Genomic DNA, 26,350 nt, shown 5'->3' with positions numbered 1-26,350 from the left:
CCAGCACACAGACACTGGGGGATGTGTTGTAATTACAGGCGCACATAAGAAAGGCAGCAACACACCGATCTAAAATGCAGGTGGGTGGTTTGTTGCACGGCACAGGTAAATGTTGGGTACATTGATGTTTTGAAAAGCCAAATCGATTTGCCTGTGAGGGATTCCAATTGATAGGTAAATGCTGGCAATTTTGAAAACGATCCCCTTTGTCCTCATGGATGGAAGGAGGCATTATACCAACAAAAGGTCAGCACAGAAACTTTACAGGATGAAAATTGTTGTTTGTATCTTCTTGGAATTTCTGTTAAGCAGAGTTCTGTTAAATATGCATAGAGCGGTGCATCTATGTTAGGAAAGGCTGACATGTTCTTACTCTTTTTTTGAAAATAAACATTCAAATGAAAGGAAGAAAGACCCTAAACATACCGTGCTTGCCCAATTACACTTTTAATGCACCCCTTTTTATACAGACAAAAAGATTATAATATTTATGTCATAGATTGGAGGTTGTAGATGTGCTGTGTGGTCCACAGGAAGAAAAGTCATAGATAATTTGTTCACTGACAAGCTGTTGTGATTTGCAACCTAACACCTGTGATGAGTAACTCCCATCATTTATGGTAGCTCAGAACTGAACTAACAACATGCAAAGTGCGGTGTATGTTTGATAAAAAATAAAGAAAATAAAGAGCAAGGGTTGATATGAAAATATGGTGATTGCTTCAGTTTAATAATTTAAGCCCAGAAAGTATAGCTTCCATAATGTCTTTTAATAAAAACCATTTATAACTAGCTTATACTATCAGTTGTATTAATAGATCCCTGGAACAGCTTACGGTGAGGGCACTATCAGACATAAACACTGTATAGATTGTATCTTTTAGTGTTTGGATAACGCTGTTGTGATGGCAGAGCAGACTGATTCATTAGGCTTAGCAGATTTAATGCAAACATTATAAGAGCAAAACATACCTCGACAAACAGTCCCGTTCTCCACAGCCTCATTCCCAGCTTTGCACATGCAGCGTCCGATGGGTACCATCCATTCTCCGTCTCCGTTGCAGTACAACTTAATGGGCACATCCACCTCCTCTGCGTTAGGGATGCAAACGCCTCTAGCAGCCACCAGGGAGGTGCTCTCTGCTCCTGAGAGTGTCTCCTGGAACAACGCCCCGTTCGTGATGATACGGGGGCACTTCCGGTAAAAGACGCGGACAGCGATGAGCGACATACAGCCACCGTAGTCCTGGAAGGCCAGGTAGAAGCCATTTCGTGACACAGGGCCGAAGCTCCGAACCTCAGTGTTGATCTTCATCACTCTGCCCCCTAGGTCCACCTGGGAGAAGCTCTCATCTGCTGCAATGGTGTCAACTTTGATCCAGGGGTTCTCCATCCAAGCTGGGGAGTTTCTGGTGGCTGTGTCTGCATCAGATTCATAGTAATAGAGGTTAAACGTCTCTTTACATGAGCCCGGCACGTTTGGAATGCTACTGCAGTCCCTAACCGAGAACTTCATCTCCACATGGATCCGCTGAGCACCACGACGCCGGATGTACTTTGTCCGTACCCAGTTGTTCTGATTGTTGTTGAAAACATTGCACACCTGGTACGTCCGGATGGTGTTCATGTTTTCGTCGTAACCGCTCACCTCCTCCCACTGTTGGCCAAGGACAGACATAAACATATTTACGTGTGAGTACAGAATTTTATGAAAAAACAAAACAAAAAAGAATTGGCAATTGAGGCACATAGTTTGCCTGATTCATTCAATTAAGTGCAATTCAGCTGTAAAGCAGCAAATTGTCTGCATGTTTCCTATTAATATAAATTGTCATAAAGCCCCGCTGATACCTATTTTGCAGTAATAACAAGATTCTTTTCACGCACACTTTATAATACTTTGATTACTGTGAGTAATCAGCTTAAGGCAATATTTTGATTAAATTGATTACATGGTACAAAGCAACATAATATCTCTAATGACACTGTCTCCATGAATGCACGGGAAGAAATGAGAAGCGGTCTTTCCAGCATGTTCTCCCATTTCTTGAGGTAATACTGGTATGTTAACAAGGCTACTTATAGGGTACTTACTCTAACCCTTACTGCAAATGATTTAGTCAAGTATGTGAAGTTGTTTTACATAATAATAATAGTCTGAAGAATTAGTTATTTTAGTGAGAAACAACACATTGTGGTTCACTATTTGGGGCTTATGTGGTAAATGAAGAAAGAAATCCAAGAGGTGCATTCTTAATCAGAACAGCTGCTCTCACATAACTGAATGAGTTCCAATTTTGGGACATTTTTCGGACTGAGTGTATGAACTGGGTGTCATCTGTTACCTGGCGGGTAAATCCAACAAAGGGAGGGTGGCATTATGTAGGTGTCATTTAAGACTCTACTTGGCTTACAGCATCAATCAGTTTGCCTTTTTTGATATTTTCAAAATGTGCGATGCATGGTGCAATTAATGGTTAAAAATGTATCATGGTATGCTTTGTAGAGGCAGACACCTTTGAAGTGTACCGTCTCTTTTCCTCTCATTGAGCAAACCATTCACATCCTGTAATGCTTTAAGAGAAACTGGAGACGTGACATTAAGTCACTTGAACAGAACAGAGAGGTTCTGGTTTATGTGCTAGTGTGTCCTACATTTTTATTGTGTCTTAATAGGACACATTCATAGCACATACTGTAATGGGTTATTGACATTGCAGTGAAAGCTCCTTTCATTACAGTGAAGCACTGAGGAAACATGACATGAATTTTCCACAATCAAAGACAGGCTAAACTGAGTGTAATCATATTACACAGGTAATCATATAAAAAATAATCAAGGGGCAAATTTCACCCCAGGTTTTCTGGGTATTCTGTTCTACTTCAAAGTCCACATATTGCACACCAGTACTCACGCTGACTACAGACTCCAGATGCAACCTCTGTGGTTTTCCTGCCCCTTGGCAATGGATCAAACCAGCTTTAAACACCATGCGCTCTAACCACCGAGAAGGTCACGACCTTGACCTCGGCATCTCAGCTTAGGAAAAAACCCTGTTCTCAACGCCAGAGAGCCACTTTGCATCAGCAGCACCCTCTAGTGCTTCCACCGCTTTACCTCCCCCCTTCACTCTTCACTTCACAGCTGATATAATTTCTCAAATTAGTGCCCACTTAGTGAGGATTTTGACAGATTTTGACGGGTAGGGAGAAGAAAGTTACCCCTCTTGTTGCAAACCGGCATTTTATCAAACACTTTCTGACTAATTAAAACAGCTTTAGTTCTTAATTCCCATGTCCTAATTAATCACTGCTAGTGTGATGCTGGCTTGACCCAAACCCAAATCCGAACCATCACACGAGCCAACCTAAACAGAAAAGACTGATGTGCAGCCAAAAATAATAGTAATAATGAGAATAATTAGAATGAAATTTATCAAAAAGCTATATTAATAACTTCTATATCTGAATCTTGGGCCACTTACAAAAAAACTGCTAACAATTGGCTTTAATGTTAAATCAGAGTAAAGACATTTTCATAGTAAAATTGCCAATTTAGCTATGTAAATTTAAAGAATACCAGACTACATGTGAATGCACCATCACTCCAAAGTGATGAAATGTGGTCTGATTTATTGTCTAGCTATAAAACCACACAAATGAATCAATTATTACACAATTATACAAGCTACAGGTTGTTGGGGGTATGGCTGAAGGATAAATCTGTCTTTTGGCCCGAACTGGCAGACATCATCATCGCAGGTCATGAGCAGCCATTGACCTTCCCACTTGTTGAGGAGCAGTGGGGAGGCTGTGGGCCAATTAAACGAGAACGGACAGTCCGCTTCTACTGAGCACAGAGCGTTGGACAATCGCAGTTTAAAAAAATGAATGTGGAGACAGGTGGGGGTTGCTGCTAATGAGGGATGCAGACAGGGGAAACTGCAGGGGAAAGTGTTGGCAGTGATGTGGGGGGAAGGGTTGAGCCAGGCTAAAAAAGACCCCAAACAAAATGTGTTTTGATGGAGGGCCCCTTTTTGTCCTGTCATGGCCTCTTTGCCCCGCTTTCATCACAGTCAGTGGAGGGAAGCAAATGGGGCATAATAAGAGCCTAACGATCAAGCGCAGAGTGTGAAATTAGAAGAAACGTCTTCATTTTCACAGCTCTTTCCCCTGGCTCTTTACACAGAGTGCTGTAAAAGGGTGGTCATGTGTTTTAAGTACAGAAAGTGGAGGTAACCCTGGTGGTGGATGTCACGATAGATTAGTTAGAGGGAATGAACTGCTCTCAGATGATGATGGAAACAAAAACTCCAGCTTATTTTACCGAGATCCTGTTACATTTAGCAAAATGTTGTTTTTCTTGTTCTCGGAGTGTGGAAATCCACAGCCAAAGGGCTGAGTGCATTAGTGCATTAGTATAACATAAACAACATAATAAAACATAACCAAAAAAAAAAAATAGATGTTTAAGACCGGAATGATCAAAGGCATTTTCCAAACAACCAAAGGCACATCAAATATTATCAAGAGCTAATTTGCATTTGTGAAATATTTTGGGTATATTTTTATATACATATTTTTGTTATTAGACTTAAGACTGTAAGGTAAATAGCAAGGCTTTTTCGTAGCACACTAGATGGCCTTCCTTCCTCTGTGAAAAAAACACACAAACATCCTCTTCCAATAAAAAAAATCAATGATGTGAAACTGAACGTGTGACTGGCTCCAAACAAAAAGACACTGTTTTATGTTTTAATTGCTCTTGTTGGCGTCCTGAGTCCAATAATGCTGGCTTGAATAGAGTTGTCAAGTCATTTTCAAAGTTTGGTTTACCCTGCTGGGTGTTACCTATCCATTATTACGAGCAAACTGAAACAAATACTTGATATGCACCTGCATATGATATTTGATGCCAGAAGTATGTGACTCTCAACAGAGCCTTTATAACTATATTAGCAAACATGACAGTTTTAGTGCTACTGCCAAAAAGTCAGTTGTTACAGTGCACATCTACTGTTTAGATCATGCACGTTAGATTTAGATTAAGCAGTCATGTGTCCACACCGCCTTTGTACCCAAAACAAATTCCTTCACCTTTATCATCCTGCCAGTTAAACTGATTTGCAACTGTTCCAACTGTTGTCAGGCAATCTCTGCTTTGTTAATAAAACTACTTTCCCACACCAGCCTTTGGTCCACTGTGCCTGTAATTTATATTATGCTAGAGCGCAGTAGTACTGAGAGACAAATGCCCTGCAAACCTGTCTGAAGTGAATATAGATTGTGGTGGTTAGACTATAGCTGGGCTAGTAGAAACTACTATATTTCAGCTGCTCCTCTCTTCCTCTGGTGTTATACGAGGTGTTACAGTTCAGTGACGCTCACTGAGAATGAGCTTCAGAATCAATAACTCCTCTGCCACTCCAGGAGAGAAACAGAAAAGTTCAGCTGACCTGCAATCCATACGTCTCTGTGACAGTAGAACTCTGCTTCATCTGTAAAGTCAAGCGTAACACACTGTCAAGGCTGAATTATAGACTAGAGTTGCCTCTCCAACTGAGGCAATTCACCAAAGACAGCTTTTTGCCTCAATCACCAGTCGAAATGAAAGTCCTCCTTGGACCTCTTTGTAGCAACTAATTACCAAACTCCTCTGTAAGCACACATTATTCAGGAGCTACTGTTCACTCTCTTATTCCATTTAACTGACATTTTAATCCAAATTGGTTTACACTAGGTGAGCACACAAAGGCTCTGTGTTCAGTGCTCAAGAACACATAAGTCATGCATTTGTATACAGACCTTAATTACATGTACTGCATTAAGGTGATTGACAACAGCTCTATTGACTCAAAAGATAAAATCAAAAAAACTGGTAATCCAAGATAAAAACAATGAACAACTCAAACAAAATCCTCATTTAAAACAGGGGAAGAAACCTTGAGATTGGCCTTTTATTGAAGGATATCCACATTCAACGTCAGTGAGCCAAGCATCTAGTCAAGAGTCAGACAAACAGACACGTGGCTTTTGATTTGTCAGTTGTTATATTGCTCTGTTGGGACTACTATGCTCTTACAATGCATTCATACTGCAAGCAACACAATCAAGTTGTCAGAATTCTCCATTTCCTGTACATCTGCGCAACCAGAAAGACTTTGCCAATGTGCAGACGGTCAACAAGTTTACTGGCTGCAAAAGAGTCGACCACAACTACACTCTTCGTGGCCAGTGGTCGTCAACACTCAGCCAAATTTTTGATAAATTGATCTGTCTGGCAAATAGAAATGGAAGAGTTGTTGACGGTTGTTACAGTCATATCCGTTTAAATGACTGTAAAACTCTTGTTTGGAAAACTAAAGGAAGAATCACCCCAAAACAAATGACTGCATCCATTACTGCATCTATCATTGAGGTCAACTGTAATTTAAGAGGTTATTATATAGCTTTTATATTCTATTACTGCCTTTTTACTAATCCAGACTTGGTTACTTTATGATAGGCAAAGACAAAGCAGAAATAAACACAACATGTATATATACATAAGTCTTTTAGCTACCGCTGCAAAACACAACTACAGTCGGCCTGTTTCTTTATCCCACAATTGATCAAAAAAGAATGACACATCAGTCAAGTGTGAACGCACTGTCAGAACATTTAGAGATTTAACGGTTTCATTGTTTTGACATAACATGAACTGTGTATTTATCACGTCTTGTCATTACAGTGTTTGAATTAACCTGAACTAGCTTCACGAGCCAGAGCCACATCACTTATCACCGCTCTATCACTGACAGAAGTAAATAAATTATTCACACAAAAGCAGGGAGAGAGACCCTGCAGAAAACTCTCAAGGCACAGTTGCCCCATTTGCAGTTGTGGGAAATCTGTCAGAGCAAGAGTGCCTTCCCTGAAGGGACAGAGGACAAATGACACCCACTCTCTGCATTCAATTACTACGAGAGGGGCCATGGGAGCCAAATCCTGCAGGAGACCAGGCTTCATAGAAAGGAGAGACTCACACACACACACACACAGACTTAAGTAGAACTGTCTGTTGCAGTCAGCTCCAATTACCACTGTCCACTACTAATGCACAACATGTGAAACTAAAAGAACAATTCCATCTTTAACCCTATTCAATGTCACATGTGGATTGTGTTTGCATATTTCTTTGCTTAATTCTTAAAATATAATTTCACAGACTTTAATTGTGAATCACAGTCACAAATTAGTGGTCACTTTAAATCCCAATGAGTCCAATACAATGAAATATGTTCAACAAATTACTGGTAAAGAAAAAGAAAGCCTATGTGAAAAGAAGTATGCTGGCCTGCCACACATGCCCACAATTATACGTAAACAACCTCAATCTTATTCCAAAGGAATTCTAAGACAATATGCAGCATATTTGATCAATCACAACCAACCGATTTGTTTCAAAACCCTTTGCAATATCCTCTTGCATATTGCCTTTCCTGCAAAACTTTCTTGTGTGGTGTGTCCCCAAGTGACACTAGATATATCCTAGTACAGCACATTATGACACATCCGTAATGATAACCTAACCCACACACACCACCTCATTATGTTCTCCGCCTATGCAGGAGACCTCAGTTTTTCTTCCACAGTAGCTCTATGTGCTCCCTGCGGCCATAAGTCTGTTTCTAAATGGCTACTGTTGTCGGTACTTCAGCGCAGGAGAGAGCAGGTCAGGAGGTCTGACCTGATGTTCACACGTCTCTCAGCTCCACTTGAGAGAAAAACATTGACCACTTAACCCTGCTCTGCTAGCCGGCTATACATTAGCTCCATGTCACATAGAAGATTCTCAATGGGTCTCTGAGTAATGTTAAAGGAGCTACACAAGCTTCTTTGCAAATGTTGAGTTTGTATAAGAAGCCATGTGCATGGCATTAGTAGTAGTAAATGGAAAACTGTGTTTTGTTGGTCAGTTACAGAAATGCAAACTTGTTGTGATGTGCAGATAAGCATTAATATTGTTATATCATTTTTGTGTGCTCTGTGAGCACTTGGGGTTAAGTCTTCACAAAGTTGCCCAGAGACACACATCTACATTATAGGCCAACTATACTGACAGCAACAGTTCCCCTGTGTGGGTGGAGAGAGGCATGTGATGTGTGTGTTTTATTGCCAGAATCTCACACTGTTAGTCAGAAGACAGTAAACTTCCTAAACTGCCCCGGGATAAATTCTGGTTTGGTAAATATTACATTGGTTGTCTTTGTTTTCGGCATTGCTATCAAGCATAATGAAGATGTCTTGCTCATCTGGCTCAGGGACATAACATAAGTCTGGCTGTCATTCTACATAATTAAAAGGAAGAATTGCTTGGCTATACAAAGAGAGGCTTATAAAACTTGATTTACGGAAGCTGAAGTGTAATATTGTTTTACACAAATCACTTCCACAAACTGCTGTAGGAAGTTGGTTTTATAACTTGAAAACTTGAATAAGTTTCTTATAATAATAATTTGATAGGCAATATTCAAATATGCTGTAAAATAAAAGTGGAATAACACCAACTGCCATAACATTTCTGACTTAATATCACACTGTTGCTTGTTTGCGTTTCCATTGTGTCGCAAAGTATCACATGTCAAGTTAGGATATATTTCATGAAGCTATACAGAGTAGTGAAAGCCAACTGCTGGTGCGGCACTCTGCTGGATGTTACTGATCCACCAGCTAAGCCCATGAAGCCATGCATATATGTGTGTAAGACAATAGCTTCTGTAAAGCACCTCTTGCTGTTATACTGAGTAGGAGCGCAAGCTCTGTTTCCACACCTGTTGCCCTGGGCCATAAGGGACATGCTATCTCCATCGCTCTCACTCTTCGCTTTCCAGTGGACTGTGCTTTTGACAAGCTCCGCCGTATCATCTTAAAACTTCAGTGCCCACGCTGATAAGGCCAACCTATACCTGACTAAATCCAGGGGCTTAGGAACTTGTTCGCATTTCATTGCACTCCAACAGAGGGATATATATCGTAAGTGCATTTGGAGGTTTTCAGAAAGGAGCATGGAATTATCTCAAGTTGAAAAAAGAAAGAAATAAGAACACACATTCAAAAGTCCTCATAGATAACTCTTAAAAGTGAAGATATTTGATTTGGAAGAGAAAGCTATCACAGAATCGGGCGGTACACCACATCTTACTGGAAAAAAGATGATTCTTGAAGAGCTTAGAGGTCTTTAGTTTGACGTTGAAACCTTAATTTCAACTCACTTTGGCCAGAGTGGGCATTTTCACCGCACATAGTTTGCAACAGTAACCTTAGTATTCAACTTTTCAGTCTGAAGTTTCTACTTAGTATTAGATCGTATTATTAAATGTTTTGCTTAATCCAACATTTTGCAGAGATGAAAGGAAGATGTGATGTAAACTGTCTTTGGAGTCGGTATGTGTGCGTAAACTGTCTCTGTGCAGATTGGATCCAGAGCCGGTGAGAGAAAAGGAAACCACTCGTTTTTCTGTTTTTTTGCTTTGGTACTGATTTTTGGAATTACCAAGAAGGAGACAACTTGCCCTCAGGTTGGGAGAGATGAAGTTGTCCTAAATTATTGCTGAACAACTTTGAAGTTGTATCATGGAACTGTTGAAGGCCAGCTCTCTATGCTGCCATTTCTTGCTTCTTTTTTAGTGCAAAAGACACAGCATGATAGAGTATAATTCAAACCATCTTTAATACAAACCACAGAAGCATAAATAATTGAATAAAATCTGCAGTGGTTTTTTGAAATGCACCAGCAAATAAGTCTACAACATTTTTTCTCTCTTTTGGACTCATTCTAAGAAGTCTAAAGCTTGTGGTGAGGAAAGAAGTGAAGGAGACTGAGACTCGGTTTTGGCTGGCTTTAAGTGGGCCTGGCTTGCATGTGGTTAGGAGGAACCAATGCCCTGGCAAACCATGTGGAAATACTGTGCATCAAACACCAACAGGGCCAATGTAACACATAGCTTCTAGCCTGGCATATTTAGCTTTAACTTTATGATTGTACATTCTTGCTGTGTTTGTCGTGAACCAGAAAGTTCAGGTAAGGTTAAACCCATGTTAAAACCCAGATAATGTATGGAAGAATAACCAAAAGGAAAATGGGGCCAGTGAATATGGTAAAAATTTCCTTTTCTTTGTGGTACAATGGTGATATCCAAAAGTTAAAAAAAAAAATTTCTGCTCTTCAAACAAAGTGTTTTCTTATTTAAACATCTCCCAATGTGGAGATCACATTATCTAATCTCTAATCTAACTTTGGAGTTGGATTTTCTTAGGGGGAAGTGATTTATCTCCAGGCTGGCTCATTTTTTGCTCCTTGACCTTAGAGTGAGAAACCAAAACAAAGCCAAAAAAACCGGGGACTGAGCAAATTTACACATTAGCTGCACTTTTACATTGGACAAAAGAGAGGGCCACCACACACCTCATCTATGTCACAATAAACAAAGGCCCTAAAATTACTTGCAATTATATTATTACTTTAATAATAATTCAATTAAATCGTCATTATCAGAAGCAGATTATAGCAAAAGTAGAGCATGTCACTTACGCTATTGTCACTCGACCCTGACATGGGGTAGACCGTCCAGCCGAGTTCCGCTGTGGCTGTAGTGGAGTCCATAAGTGTCTCTGTGAAAAGAAGTAAGGAGAGACAGTGGTCAGATAATCTCCTGACAACATGAAAACATTGCTGCGGTTGAATGGAAACCACTTGAGTAATACAAACATTTTGAGAGGCAGAATATGAATTTACTCTATAAAATGTCAGGAAATAGTGTTATGTCCACTGAAAATTCCCAAATAACATCTTCACATTTTGTGTAACCAAGAGATAATTCAGCAATAAACTCACAAACAAAAACATATGGATGTAATTATCGACATTATAGTGATCTAGAGAGTTAGTCAATTAATAAACTAGTGGATTAGCAGATGAACAATTCTGATAATGAATTTATTGTTATTTACGGAGCAAAAATGCTGGTTCAAGCTTCTCCACTGAGAAAAAGTTTTTAAAAATTACATTTGTGTTTTTCTGGTAGTAAATTTAAGATGTCACCTTGAGCTTTGGGAAATTTCAGAGGAAACTTTTCACTATTTTGTGACATTTTATAGCCTAAACAATTATTCAAAAACATTGCTAGTTTGATAGCTAGTGGTTTAACAGGAGGTCAGTCACATCTTGGTCAACAGAACTATGCTATAACCCATATAACTTGTAGGGGAAACAACAGGATGGAAAAGTAAATCTCCACAGTACAGAGGAGGGGCCACCCTATATGCCATGGATTAGCTGGTGGAAAGAAACACCTCTGGTAATTGGGGTCAAAGGAAAAGTGCCTCCCGTCTGTCATGAGGTCCTCTGTGGCACACATTCCACCAGCCTGACCCAACTGTCTGTCATATGCTTACTGAACCATTCACAGTGTCACCTTCTTCCCTCTTCTTACCCTCTGAACCCATGCCCTCATGCCCCCTTATCCATTCCGGACTTCATCTCTGCTTCTCTCCGTAGGTAAAAGAGGGGAAGTCTAATTAATTGCGCCTGCTGATTGGACAGGCTGTGTCAGTTGAGCTGCAGCAGATGGAGAGAGCATTCACCAGGTTCAAGGCGTCAGCTGCAACTCCAAAATGCCACAGAGGGATTTAGAGACCCCCTCGACAAACACAGCTACTAAGCTTAGCATAAGTCACAGCCAGCGACTGTAATAGAGGTCTGTTGAACAATTGCATGCTGCTGCGGCTCTTCATTAATACTGTGCTATGAACTGATTGAATTGGCGCTAATAGTGTGGGTTAACTGAAAGTAGATCCTAGTGAAGAAATTCATGAAATCAGATAACATGTAAAAGTTCTTTGTGAAATGTATTACGGATAATGAGTGAAGGAAACCAAAGATAGAGGATCTGAAGTTAGATCTCAGAGGATTCTGTTTAACTGCGTATGCAGCTCTCAGCCAGCTTGCAGGATATTTTAGAGACTTTCAGTTGTTTCATAACCCTGGATTTCCTCTGATTTATATTCCAGCAAAAGCCACAGCTTTTAATTAACAGGCTCCACACACATCGGTGTATTTCAGGGCCTTCTGCTGACTTTCAGCGTCTCACCAGTACTCACAAGGCATAATACTAGATTTCACATCCTATTCAGTTATCACAAAGCCCAAATCGTATAATTAGGCAGATGAGACTGCAATTGAGCAGCTATTGATAACCTTGTGTGTGACTCAGAGCAGAGCAGCCTACATGGGTGTTAGGCAGTGAAATGGTAATTATCCTCCATAATGATAACGATAATTAGTGGAGGAGTAAAGTGAGAATAATGAACCCCCTCTGTGGTGGTTTAAGGAGTGTTGTGGGGGAACAGGGAGTGAATTTCTGCAAGAATGTTAACAGACTGGGTGACACCCCACCTCTCACCCATCTTTTTCTTTCTCCTTTTCTGCCTTTTTCTATATACTTTCTCTTAAGTTTGTCCTGTTCTAAACTCATTCTCTTTCTTCTCTTACAAAGACCTTCCTCCCTCTTTTCCCTTCTCTTTCATGCTCTGTCTTTCCTGCTATCAGCGGACCGCATGCTGGACAAGTAGTACCTCACCCTGAAAGACTGATCACTTTTCTTCCTCCTGCTGTCTACACTTCAGTCCTGGCAGCCACACCAATTCATTACCTCCCGTAGAGCAGAGCAGCACATAGCTCACCACTGTCAGCCACTTCCTCGTTCACAGTCTGAACCCCCAGCCGTGGCAGAGCATGCTGCTCAGCAAGACACGTTGGCTATTAATCAGGAGGAGGACAGGTTGCAGAGGCTCTCGTCTGAATCCAACCGAAGGCATCTCTTATTTTTGTTTTTTCTTGTGGTCACTTGTTTACAAAGTAAGCATTTGAATTTTTCCACTATCGGGACTGGCAGTGATGTCAAATGAGAAAGATTTGAGTGTAAAGGCACACTGTCCCACAGGCAACATCGTGTGTTTGTGGGTTTTGTCACAATCGGCAATACACTGTACCGTGTACAATAGACAATACGCCATATGTTGATATGGAGTACCAGATGTAATCAATCTGTATTTGTCTATTGTTTATGCCCTAAGGAAGACCCTGTGCGGTTCAAACCATTTTAAACCATTATACCAGAATAAAAGAAGTATGTTAAAAGAAGTAAGTAAGTTTTCTCCTTGCTCTGACGAAGAGTGTGAAGAGTACATTTTGTTTTCTGTGACCAGTTTTTGCAACTTCAAGAGCAACTGAAGCTGGACTTGCTGCATGTGAAAGCACTCGACCTGCAAATTCTGTTTGTTTTTGTTTTAGGTGCTATTTTTATTAATAAAAAAACCCACAGATTTTAATAATGCAAAAAACTGATAATTTACAGTTTACTAAGAGTTGCATAATCAGAAACTTGCCATTTCTCCCCATCCTTCTGTTCATTTTCGAATTACTTTCTAAGTTGAGCTGCGCTCAACAAATGGCAGCGTTGTTACTGCAGCTTTGGTAATTGCTTCATTTTGTAACCAACTGCATTTTACAGTATAAAACTGAAAAGGATTACTCTGAATTTTTCTCCACGATTCATTAAGAAAATATTTTGGTGCTTGCAGTTTGCTCATGCTTGATATAAAGCTGTGTAACCCGGTTTGTTTGCGTAATGAATTTGCCCAACACTAGAAAGTGTTGTTCATAAGGACACATCCGGTGCTCTAAGATCTGATGACAATTTCCAGCCTCTCAATTTCCACTTACAGCGGTAAGTGTCTCTGCATCATTTGTGTAGCAATGGAGAGTGATGCATAAAAATGTTTTAACTGTTTGAGCTCATGGGAAAATGGCCTCCACGCAGGCAGCTCTGCTTCACTGTCTACATGAACAAAAAAAATGTTTTAAATATGAAACATTAATGACCAAACCTTAATGTATTTTCTAAAATCAGAGAATATTAACAATATCACAGTAAATAATTAAAGCTTGGCTGTCTTTTTTTTTGTTCTCCTTTTAAACTTGATACCCTCTACTGTGGAGGGGGCTATGAATATGCAATGAGACCTAGGAGTCTAAGAAAAGCCTACTAGGCTGAGAGTGCTTCCTCCAACACTTCCTGAGACTAAGGAGAGAGTTTAGTGCTGATCTGAGAGAGAGCTCTCCAGTGAGAGGCTGTCTGAAGTGACAGAAGGGGGGAGAGAAGGGGGGCTGTGGTATTACAACAACACTCTTCTTCTCTAAGAGGGGTCAATGCTGCATCTCAGCTTTCTAAAGAAAGCAACAGCATTTTCAATGAGGGATACAGAGAAGAGCTGTTCACAGAAAAGACATTTCGGCTCAAACAACCACAGCGAGTTAGAAAATAAGCATTTTACACAGACACACACAAAGACTTCGGACTGAAAGTTATCTACAAGCCATTGTGTTGCTGAATTAATAAATGAAAGCATCACAACATATTGAGAGAGAATCTCTACTTAATATTAACATGCTGTGTATGCTGCATTTAAAATGTATTCATCCTTTTACATTCTCTGCACAAGGCACTGTTTGCTCCTGGATATATTATTTATTTGTCCTGTCAGCCTGTTTCTCAACATTTGCAGTTGGTTTACGATGATGACTGACCATCCAGACTTTGTCCAAAGGGTATTGAAACCGGGTTTTGACAGATGGATGGCCAATTAGTTAGAGCAAACAGACAGATTTCTGCAGTCTGAGTGATGGATGGAAATTTTCTCAACTGCTGTGGCTAATCTCTCAACTACATCTTCCAACTCGTACACCTTTTCTCCAGGCAGGGAATGCAACAAGTGCAGCTTTATTTTTTTGTCTTTTCTGTCTAAGTACATACAAGCTGATACATGCTACATTGTTAAATGGGTGACTTCTCTCAGCATGAGGAATCCAATTTGACAAATTTCTTTGCAACTTATTGCATCAGTATTGAGGAAAAACTCCGCATATAAATTACTCTGACATGGCGGTTCAAACCAGAATCAAAGAGAATATACCAATTTTCCAACAAACTAGCCTATATTTAGGTCCTACAGTTTAATGAGAGTATTTTGAAGAAGCAATTGACCTCCAAAACAGCGTGAAGCAGCTTAGAGGCATGACTTCTTTTTATCTTTCTCACCAGCAGAACTGAAGCCTCTGCTCTCTATGGAACAAATCCCTCAACATTCAATTTTGCATCGACATAAACCGCATATGGCGCTTTCCATGGCTGTGATAATGACGGCTAAAAGGGCTAAAAAGCAGCTAAACATTCTCCCTATAAACGCCGTGCTGGGTAATGTTCAGTTTAACCACTGCTGAAGGGCAAGTGCATTTACTGGCATTTCACCTGAAACCTTAGTATTTGATGGCAAATGTGGGAAGATTGTGGTATGCAGTACAGTTGCAGAGTAACATGAGCAAGCTGTTCATTGTGCTAAAAACAGAACCCTATATAGTGGACCCGGCACGGAAATCTGCCCAGATTAAGGGGCAAGGCAATGATATACCCCTGAGGGAGCCAGTGCAAGTGCAGAGACATGATTCATAGCTTTAATGATGGACAGGACTACTGTATGGCCGGCTGGAAAGAATAACAGTCTGTTTCATTTAGAAGGAAGAAGCGGATGGAGTCCCTGGTCCAAAGCAGCTCAGCTCAACTTATCTGTCAGCACAAGCTGGGCCCATTAAGGTACAGTAGAGCTCCCACCACTGTCACATAACAGCAGATCCCTGTGTGTTAAATGAATTCTTAATCCCACTTTTACAATGAAACAGGGGCTTTGTGGACCATGTGGCACTGGCCCAAACCCCAGAAGGATGGATTTTTTTCTTCATTTTCAAGAGTCTAAGGCAGGCTGGCACGCAGCCCTGGGTATCCAGGGCGCTACCCGGTGTGTCACTGGTGAGACATCACTCTGTCAGAGAGATTTATGTGGTGTGGAGGTTACTGTTGAGTCCTGAGTCCTGCAGGTTTGGAGCTGGGATGATGATGTAGGTGTTTTGGGGAGCGATGAGGTAGGGCTCAAAGTTCAGCCCCACCTCATCAAGGCTGCAGAGTGGTGTGCTTTCCAAGGCAAGGGAAGATGAGAGAGGAAGCTGGGTAGTTGATTTTGGCAGAGGACGGGGAAGTGTGAAATATGGTACCACACACACAAACACAAACGCACAGAAAGTAGAGCTCTCTCAGAGCGCTTACTGTTGACAGAATGATACAGCATGGCGTTCCCAGGGGCCTCAAGCAGGATGTACGACAGTAATCCCTACACAGCCGAGCTGTGTTATCAGTCAGTGCAACTTAACTTGTCAGCAAGGCCAAGGGGCAATAGCCTAAAGCAAATGTAAGAGAAGCAAAAACTACAACTTGATGTATGACTGAACAAACTGTCAAGTCCTTCAATTGGCTATAACTGCCTTTAACTGTGTATCTCAGGGATTTCTTTTATTTTTCTGATGATGGAACACAGTGTCATCTCATTAGTTGTCCAAACAAATAACTCAATACTGAATTAGTTGCTGCATATTTCACCATATATTGTCTATTTTTAAAATGTTCAATTGCAGAGACAATTAAAGTTGAAAATATACTATTACTGACAGGTACATTTTGTACAGTACAGTATGTTCAAGGACTAAATATTCATGCATTCACAACAGCATATTCTTTTTGAATATAGAGTGTGTCAGGGTTGTCTTATAACAAATCCTGAAAATCTAGATTTACAAAATACCTACAGAGATCACCTTTTTGTGACCAGTGGGCTCTACTAAAACAAGAGCTAGCAGGAACAATTTTTTTTCAGCAATCCACTATTTCATGGCTGCAAGATATTTTTCAGAATATGAAACACTGTCTTATCTCACCTGTGATTGCAACACCCCATTGCCATGCCAATCATCTGAAAGTAGAGCTTTTCTTTCCATATGTCGAGATGTGTTTTTTCTATTAGCGGCACCTGTAGGTGTATCATTAGTGTAGTTTCACCATTAAAATGTAGTTAGTTCTGAGTGACACCATATTTCATGGCAGAGAGACATCAATGTAAGCAATAAATTGTGAGTGGGAACCGTCACCTGGCCAATCATAAGCTGTGTGAAAGAAACCTGGCCAATAACACAGACCAGAGGATTTATAAGTACACTTTCCATATTTCCCAAATCCCTGACAACCCACCAAGACCTGTTTAACAGATCAGTACATTTTAAATTCTGCCGTGGAAAATTCTGTAAAAGTGGGTCCCACATTTTTATAAGCAGCAGCTGAAGAGAACATGCGTATGATTCAAAAAGAGGGCGCACAAGTGACATTCATGTAGCCATCCAATCATTTTAAGTGCTGTATGAGCACTGTGATGTTCATCTACGAGTGCGGTGGAAATACCTGCAGCAAAGTTAGACAGGGGTGTACAAATCACTTTTCATCAAAGTGACAGCTTTTCAGATACCACTTCTAATTGACTTGATGGAAGTAATCATCGCAAGCCTCCCACGCCTTGCCTACAAGCCATTAGTTAAAAATGGATGATTAAAAAATGTACACAGCTCACGCAAGAACATTGAGGAATCCTTTATTTCACGGATGTGTGGTCCTCGGCTTCACATGAGGATTTTTTTTCTGTCTCTCTCTCTCTCTCTCTCTGCTGCATTTCTCGATTTCTTAGTCTCTTTCTCCCTCTCTCCCTGATCCTTGATTAGGCTGTGCCGGTAATAACACAGCTACAGGCCCTGTAGGAGCAGTAGGACCATGATACGCTTGTATTAGCCCAAAAGACAAGATGTTCCCCCCAGCTTAAAAATATACTCAACTGGAACCGTGGGAGCAAAGGGACCCATTTCCCCTCCTAATTTGTCCTACATGAGATGATGTCTGTGGAAATCAAGGGAGCAGCTATCTCCTTGCCAACAGTTTTGATTGGCAGCTCTAGCAAATTGTGGGTTGATGCCAACTGAAAAATGTGAAGGCGATATAATGCAAGAGGAACACTTTGGAGATTAATTAAGTGGAGACTGATAGGTACCACCCTGCTGTTTTTCAGCACCCCAAGAGTTCGACAAGGAACCGTATGTATAGGTATGTGTGTTTGTGTGCTGTGCACATATTATTGTCTATGCAAATGTGTGTGAAAGATAAGTACCTCTTTTTATTGTGACGGCCTGTCCTTGTTTGGCTGATAAAAGGATTCACCCTCTATTTGATATCTAGTCAAACTACATCCTTCTACATAATGTGTGCCAAGTCAAGTCATTAAAAGTCTGACAAACAAATCTAGTTTATGGTCTATTCTACATCCTTTTAAAGAGCCTTTCATCCTCTGAAAGATCCTTTAAAACCTGCTGTAAATTCCTGTGCAGAGGCCCTGGGTTCTTGTCATTTGAAGTTTGGTGATAAGGCTGCACTGTTGACCTGCGAGGTCCCTGACAGAGCTGCGGCGCTCGGACAATAAAAAACATCAATGAACAATGTGTCCATCAGCGTTAAAGTCAGACAGTGAATCCCTATCTGTTCACTAATGACAACAAGGGCCATACTTTTAAATGTATGGGGAAAGGCTGTGTGTAGCTTACTGTTCTGGACAGTAGATTTTGACATATAGGCTTATTTTGAGTCCGAGACCTCAAACAGTGGGAAAGAAATGTAACCCTACGAAGTATGTTTGTTAATGTGGTTTTGTTGTTTTCAAAAAGCAAATCATAAATATTATAACTGGAGATATCCTTGACCACAAGACCCCAAATGCACAGGGATTGTTTTCGTATAAAGGGTCTTGTAAACAGTGAATTGTGAATGTAGAAAGGTTATGATGAAATATGCAGTACGGATAGTAACAGCCAGCCTTCACAGAGACGTTTATGAGGCCCAATATGTCCCAACAAATCAGTGAACCAATATACTGCACAAGCTGGACTGTAATGTAGAAACATTCAGATGAAAAGAAACAATATTCTACAGCACCCTGCAATGCCCCACAGCTATCTGACCAAGAATATTCAGGGAAAGAAAATGTGCAAGATAGCCGTTTCAAGTTCCCTTATTATGTTAATTACAGAGGAATATTCTCTTCCCATTACTAATTCAAAGTCTCTAAACTGTAATGCATCAAATAAAAGATAGCCAGCAACCTTTACAAAAAATACACACCAACTGATAAAGCAGCACACTGAGAAGACACTTTTGAAGGTCTCTGCACTTTTGAACCAGTCTTAGAAATGTAGCTGTATTTAAGCCCTTTAAAGGGCTGAATTTCAGTTGCTCTTTTTGAGACATATCAAGACTGCTCAAAGATTTAGCAACACCCCACTGCTGCAAATGACAAGTGAAGACCGCAGCATGTGCTTGACAAATTAGTTTTGCATGTCATCATATATCAAACAAATCTGTCTCAAAAGCACCTTACATGCCACACTTTCTTGTTTTGCCTGGGATCTGGTTTCTGGGTCAAGCACTCGCGGAGAAACAGTGAAAAGATCTTCATTGTGTTTAATGATAAATGTGACTCATCTGGAGCTGTAAATGTTTCACGAAATTTAAATAAATGAGTAGCTGTTCTTTGCTGCAAAGCTGTGTGTATTTGTCTCAGGCTAAGTTATGATTACAAGCAATCAAGGAAGCAAGCAAGGAACCCTCGCTGTACTTGTGAAGATATTTTGTTGGGAAATAATCAACTTTTGGAAATCAAGCTGTAATAGAATTTACAGCAACTACACTGATGCAGTCAGGAAACACGCAACACTTTTAATTAGCTTCAGTAATACATCAGGTTTCTCGTGCCTCTGTTTTGATAGCACATGTACTGTATTCTATTGAATGAACAAAGACTAAAGTTGCTTGTTGATCTTGCTCCAAAACCACATTATGACGCATCGCTATTCATACACACATCTGTGTACTGGTGGACAGTTATGAAGTGCATTTACTTTTAACTGTGTGTCTTTGTGTACGTGGCATTATCGGGAACCAAACAGATTTCTGTAACTATAGTAACTGGCAACTGTCGCAGTCACTATAGTGCTTTTCCAGGAAGAGAAAATAAGAAATACAATATGGTATTTAATTTTGTTTTGGTCCTGAGAATAAATGGCTGAATAATTTACAGTGCATAATACGTTGTGGGAATAGCAGCTGCATCAGTGCCACAGTCAGAGCAAGATTTAAAGCATGTCTTTTACTTTTTTAAGATTGTGAAAATTAGAACTGTTGCAATTTTTCAGCCAGATCAATGTTGCTAAAAAAATATGATCATCTTCATAGAATATGCATGAAAATGTGGAAAAATATGCCACATACTCATCTTTTTGTTTGTTTTTACTCTACATACACTAAAAAAACCAGCATGTGCAGTCATATGTCATTTTATTACGGTGACTGGGATAAAAATCAAAAGTTGGCATGCAACCATTAAGAATTCCATATGTGTTCAAGCACATCCGTGGCAAGTATTAACTACAGCTGAGCAAAGAAAAATAAAATTTAATGAATTCCGTTCAGTTAAATATGTTGCCTCCACAAAAAGACACCTTGGAATCAACAAACAAATCAACTGAACTCTGAGTTAAGAAACTGACATCCCTGAATAATTCAAATGAGTCATTCAGCCATACCGCCTAGAAGCAGGGAACTAATTACTAGTTTCTGTTGTAGTTTTTGTTCTGTTTCCAGGTACAACACATCCCGCCTATGTGTCATGCAGAGGAATATGAACAGCGTTATTGATGCATGAGAGCATCACGGGGTTAAACTAGGGGAGTTGATCTCTCGCCAGTCAATGCCGCCTGTCTGCCAAGAAAGTCATCGGATCAAAGTTGTTTCTCTGTCTGAGCAGATATGGCAACCCCCAACCCTCCTCTCCTCACCACACACACAAACACACACACACACACACACACACACACACCAGCCCTTCCACCTCCCAGACCTCCTGCTAGTTAATCAATGGCGTGATGTACTTAGCCAACATATTTTCTCACTTCTCCACTGCATGATGTTAGGGGCAGAATAATACTTAAGACAAGAGGCCCTAAATTATGTATGCACATTAAAAAGCTGGGAGCTGGATGAGGCAAAGGGAAGATGCTGTGCGGTTGAGCAACTTGCAATAAAATACTGCCGTTACGAATGATACGGTATTATCATTTGAAAGAGGGAAGGCTAGATGTGAGGGTGTAATAATGTGTATTAATGGGTGTCTTTATGTGTGTTTTACAATGCCTGCAGTCATGTAGGAATGGTAAAAGAGGAGTAATGATTTATTCTCACTTAGCAGTATAGCATAGACACTGTGTCTGCCCTCCACTTTTCCCAATTTATCTCTCCTTCTCTTTTCTCCCTCACCTGCCTCCTCTGTTGTGTCTCTCTTGTTTTATCCGTCCTTTTTCCTTCTTCACTCCCCACTTCCTTTCACCTCTTTCATCCCATCTTCACTCCGACTCATACGAGTTGTTTCCTCCCGGCCACCCCTGACATTGCTTTATTACGCTGACAAGACGCCCCATTTTCAGCCCTAGTCCCTTATACTCCCTGACCCGAGGAGGAGGCGAGTGTACCTCCTAACAGCCGTGACTGTTTAACTATCACCGCCACTGTCAGTCCCCACCGTGCCTCTCCTGCTGGGGACCACAGATTTCACAGAAGAACTAGGGGGAGGGATCACACGGGAGGTAAAGGCACATTGGTGGATTCCAGGCCTGTGAGCTAGCTCCTCTCCCTCTCTGCCAGTGGAAGAGTTATGGGGGGGGGTCGTGACCCCCTGGAGGTCTATAAAGCACAGAATGGAAGGCAGTGGAAGGCGGTACCTCAGCTACACGCCTGTCTGCTGCACTACTGGGACCATTACTGCATCCAATCACACAGACACACAGCGACAACAGGCCTTGGAATAACCCAAATATCGCTTACAGTACAGGCACCCCTAAAGCCCCTGCAATCAACATCCTCTTAATCACCCACTGCACGGCACAATGGAAATTGTGTTGGCAAACCATTAAGGCACCTTAAGGACCTTCTGTTAGTCAAACTAACATAAACTGGGAGATATTGGATACCAGTGGAGCACAAACAGAGAGCTAATGGTTTCATGGTGGTCAGCTGTGAATGAGTGGAAGACAGAAACCGAATGAGAGTGGGGAGAGAAAAGAGGAAAGAGAAAGCAAAGATGGAGGAGACTTAAGCAAAGAAGGACAGCCTTACAGACTCTGTTTGTATGAGGAAACAAAAAACCCGCCAGACTCATTTCCATGACCTGTGTCCGTCCTCACTGCGTTACTCTTAACCTCGAATCAGGGCCAGCCAGAGCAAATTAAATCATCTAAAGTGTATCTTTTTGAAATGTAAAGTCTTCAGGGACAAAATGAGCTCATCGACCATTTCATAAAAGCGACAACAACTTGAATTACAACAAGAACACAATGATCCATTTTATGAATCGTTTTAAATTATAATAATTAACTTGAGTCCTTGTTTAACAAAATCAAAACACTTTTACAAGCATACTCATCAATATTTTATAGTTGGGGTACTCTGCAGCGAAACCCGTGCTCTGTGTCTTTAAGAGTTTGTCACACACACACACACACATTTCCTAAGGGGGGAAATATAGACATGTTTGGGGTTGGAGGCAGCAATCAAAAAAGTTTTGAGTCTCACAAGTGGTAATGGGGTTCAAAGAAATAGTACTAGACAGTAGGAGGAAAGTGAAGAAGAAGAACAGTAAGAACTGAGGAACTCTTGGTTCACTCTGGTTGGCCTCGTAATCCTCCACATCCAGTGCCAGAATGTGCCAGGTTAGCTTTGACTAAACTAAAGATTATTGGCTTTTAAAATATGCATTTCCCTTCTCACGATGTTGTCATCTGCAGGCACAAAGGGTTGCCTTATGTGGCATTATTTCAGCAACAGGAAGGTGTAGACCAGTCCTAGCCTTTCGCCCATAAACTCAGATAAATGTTTGCATTGCAACCTGCAAGGTAAACAAACAGTGTCTGGCTCAAGTTAAGTCTAGAGATGCTTTGTGGTCCTCTGTGGAATGCAAAGTCCTTCTTTGCTCTAAAGCAGCAGGCCCTCCGTCTGTTTGTTTTGTAGCCATTACAGCCACTTAGCCTGACAGAGTACTTTGTTTCCCTTATCTCCTGAACAGCTAAAACGCATAAGTGTTTTCAGCGTCTGTTCGACCTTGGGTTTAACTCCTATCACCATGTTTACTCGGGACACAGATCAAAGACAGATTGCTTTTGAGCGAGCAGTCGTGCAAACTTCTGTCTGTGAGTGACTTTACGGTTTCATTCCAACAGGGAAAAGACAAAAGGCATATTTCAGCACCGGGGGCCACCTCTGACAGGTGAGCACAGGAGGAAGACATCCAAACAGAGCTAGTGGAGAGTAATAGCGGCCGATAGTGCTGCCCAGGAGAGGGAGGAGGGAGGGGAACATTTGTCTGTTTGAGTGATTTGCCTGGTGCGGCTCAAAGTCAGGACTCGGCAGAGCAAAAGACATGTCAACATACCAGAGCGACCGCTTGTTGCTATGGTAACTGGTCAGCTTGGTTGCTGAGGTGTGATAGGCAGCATGTCATTAACAGTAATGGATGACTCCATTCCCCCCTAGTCAAGATAGCGATGTCTTGTAGGAGCGAGGAGGGAATCATAAAGGGAGCTGGTTATCAGAAAGGAGATAAATCTGTTGAGCTACATGGTTACAGACGGTGTTGCCTCACCACCCAGGTATTCAAAGCTCGGTAACATTAGAGAAAAGTTTGATTTCTAAACATTGGCATCTAGGTTGCACTGCAGTCAACAGCAGAAAACTCTTCCAGGCTCTTCCATGTGGTTTATTTTTGGCTGGACTGTTTCTAAGATCAACTCTCATACTGAAGTTCAAAACAAAAGAATTCTCCACACTGGCTCCATTCTTTTCTTAAAGCATATAATTTATTAAAAACTCACAGCCGGTGTGGGAGTGTTTTGCTTTTGTCACCAGCAAAACATTTTATCTGTTCATCTCTTTAACCATTAACGGTATTCTATAACTGCTTCTATTAAAAACAATCTCATTCCTAGGATATTACACATTAGGCCTCATATGAGAGGGGATTTCTGCAAAGCCCCTTTTTCCATAACACTGATAGTTACAGGGAAATGTGCAGAAAATCAGACGGTGTCACGCAAGTAAAACTGTTTTAGGTTGAAATATGTGGAACGGTATTTCTAAGTTCATTGAAAGTACAGATCTGAGGGTGTCAATGCATTCACACTGCAATATATTATCATGTGTACTCTGTGCATGTTGCTGTGTTACTCAGCTTCAATGGTATTACAAACTATCTGTTTGAACTTCAGGATTCAGGAATATCAATTAGTTTGTTACAAAAACAATAATGACTGGAGCATGTATTGATTGTGTGTATCTTAGCTTCATAAAGATTTTTGGTTCAAACTCAATTTCAAACTTTTATATGAATGTATGTTTGATGTTCCGGGGAGACAATTACTTTGTGGATCTTGAATTGAGTCTTAATTGCCATTTGTGTGTTTGTGTGTGAAAGACCAGGAGATGGGTTGTGTGTATGCTTCCATGTCTTTTCAGTTTGAAAACCCTTTTATTGGGATCTTACAAAGCCTCTTGATAGAAAGGCATCAACAGGTGGCGGAGAGGAACACTGGAGACATGCACAAAAGTGAAACATTAATGCTGCCAGGAGAGGTTTGAAAACCAAAAGAACAAGAGCAGACGTGGGAACCGAGGGGAACAAAATGATAGATAGATAAATAAACAGATAGATGGATAGATAGAGTGAAGGACTGAGCCAGCTGAAGCACAGAGGGACTGATTCACAGGCGTGGAGAACGGTTGGCATGCTAATCAAGCCTGTATGCGGTTGCAGGCAGGGTGAGAAGCGGGTGTATGAGGTGGCTTCACAGGCAGTCATTTGCCAGCATTCAGCTCCCATCAATATCAGGACCGATTAATGAGGGGCTAGAGGGGAGAGCAGGGAGAGGGCAGAGAGGACTAGGGGGGCAACGGCCAGGTGTCGGAGGAGGCACAGAATGGGAATAAAGAGGGCGCGGGCAGTGATCCGCGAGGAATTCCAGCCGAGCGGCAACAAGAGTGGTGGGGGGTGGCTGCTACTCGTGCACTGCAAAAAATGTCCATTAAAAAGTTGCACTTGGTTCTACTTTCTTTTTTTAACACTCGTCTTATCAGAGCAAACGGTAAAATTAAGCTTTTACACAAAATGGCTAAATTAAGACAAAGAATTGTCTCTCCTGAATATTTTGTGATGTTTGTACAAAAATACTATAAACTTGGTGAGAACTCGTTTTATAAATGCGATCGCAGACTGGCTTTGTTTCTAAAAGTATCTTATATGACATCATGCAACATGATATCTGGGTGTTATAGGTCAGATTCTAGGGGCGGCCGTGAGCATGTGGAATTGCCTTCAACAAGTAAATGAATCAAATACTTTCACATCTTTCTGGACCACAATACAAATTGTAATTAAGTTTAAAAATGAAGAATTTTAACTTGTTTCTAACCTTTTTCTGTATTTTTGTCAAGAATTTTATGAAATCAAATAATATAAGCCGCAGAACACTTCAGAGAAAATGTCATGTAATTCAGCCAAAACTTTCTGAAAGCAATGATTTTCTTTCAAAAGTGACGGGTAGAGGAGGCAGTTTTTCACAGGATTACGTGACTCGTTAAGATTTTTTTGCAGTGTGGAAGGTAGAAAGACATGAGGAGGATAAAAGAAAGGGAAGTGTGTGACTGTCTGTGTGAGGCCCTTTATCGTTTTGGGATGGAGGTTTAAAGGCTAAAATCATGTTTCGACCTTGAATAGTGCTCCTCCCCCAGAGGAAAAGGTCCCAGTATGGATGACAAAGGGTCGTGTTCTTTTAGGCATCTGCAAGCCCGAGGTTGTGTTTTATTGTCGGTCGTGCCTGTTGTGCATGTGGGTGGCCGTGCATGTATGCGTGCACTCAAGAATTATGGGTGAAGTGTGCACAAGTGTGCATACATATAGCTGTATGCATGAGTGACTGTGTATGTGGGTTTAGAGCATGTGTCTGTTGTGCTGAGTTGACTTAATGTGTGTGTGTGCCTGCCTGTATGTGTGTTGGCACAACAGAAAGGCATTAGCGCATAGTGGTTTAGCATGTGTGTGTATGTGTGTGAGAGAGGACTGTGGGCCCAGGGGAGCAGGGATTTTGAGGGGACCGCAAGGGGGGGGGCAGAGTCCCCCTGCATTCGTGCAATGACTCGCCAGGTCATGTGACCACTGGTTCTCACAGGGGCAGTCGGAAACAAGAGGGCAGCGTGTTAGGGCCGCATGCCTGTTTTATTGTTTGTATGGGGTG

General features: G+C 41.1%; 1 protein-coding gene across 1 annotated transcript in view; it reads right to left on the bottom strand.

The window, feature by feature from the left end:
• The window catches only part of ephb2b (eph receptor B2b), a 115,324-nt gene that overhangs the window by 60,270 nt on the left and 28,704 nt on the right, over nucleotides 1-26,350 (bottom strand). Inside the window, exons 2-3 of the mRNA XM_035662726.1 lie at nucleotides 10,574-10,653; nucleotides 973-1,657 (exon numbers count right to left, since the gene is read on the bottom strand). Coding sequence (XP_035518619.1) covers nucleotides 973-1,657; nucleotides 10,574-10,653 — 765 coding nt within the window. The remainder of the gene's footprint in view (nucleotides 1-972; nucleotides 1,658-10,573; nucleotides 10,654-26,350) is intronic.

This window comes from Morone saxatilis, unplaced genomic scaffold (assembly GCF_004916995.1).
Source record: "Morone saxatilis isolate NCDOM2014 unplaced genomic scaffold, NCSU_SB_2.0 Contig18, whole genome shotgun sequence".
Classification (NCBI taxonomy): Eukaryota; Metazoa; Chordata; class Actinopteri; family Moronidae; genus Morone; species Morone saxatilis.
The sequence above is the reverse complement of the archived record's forward strand: the minus strand, read 5'-3'. Positions and strand labels throughout refer to the sequence as shown.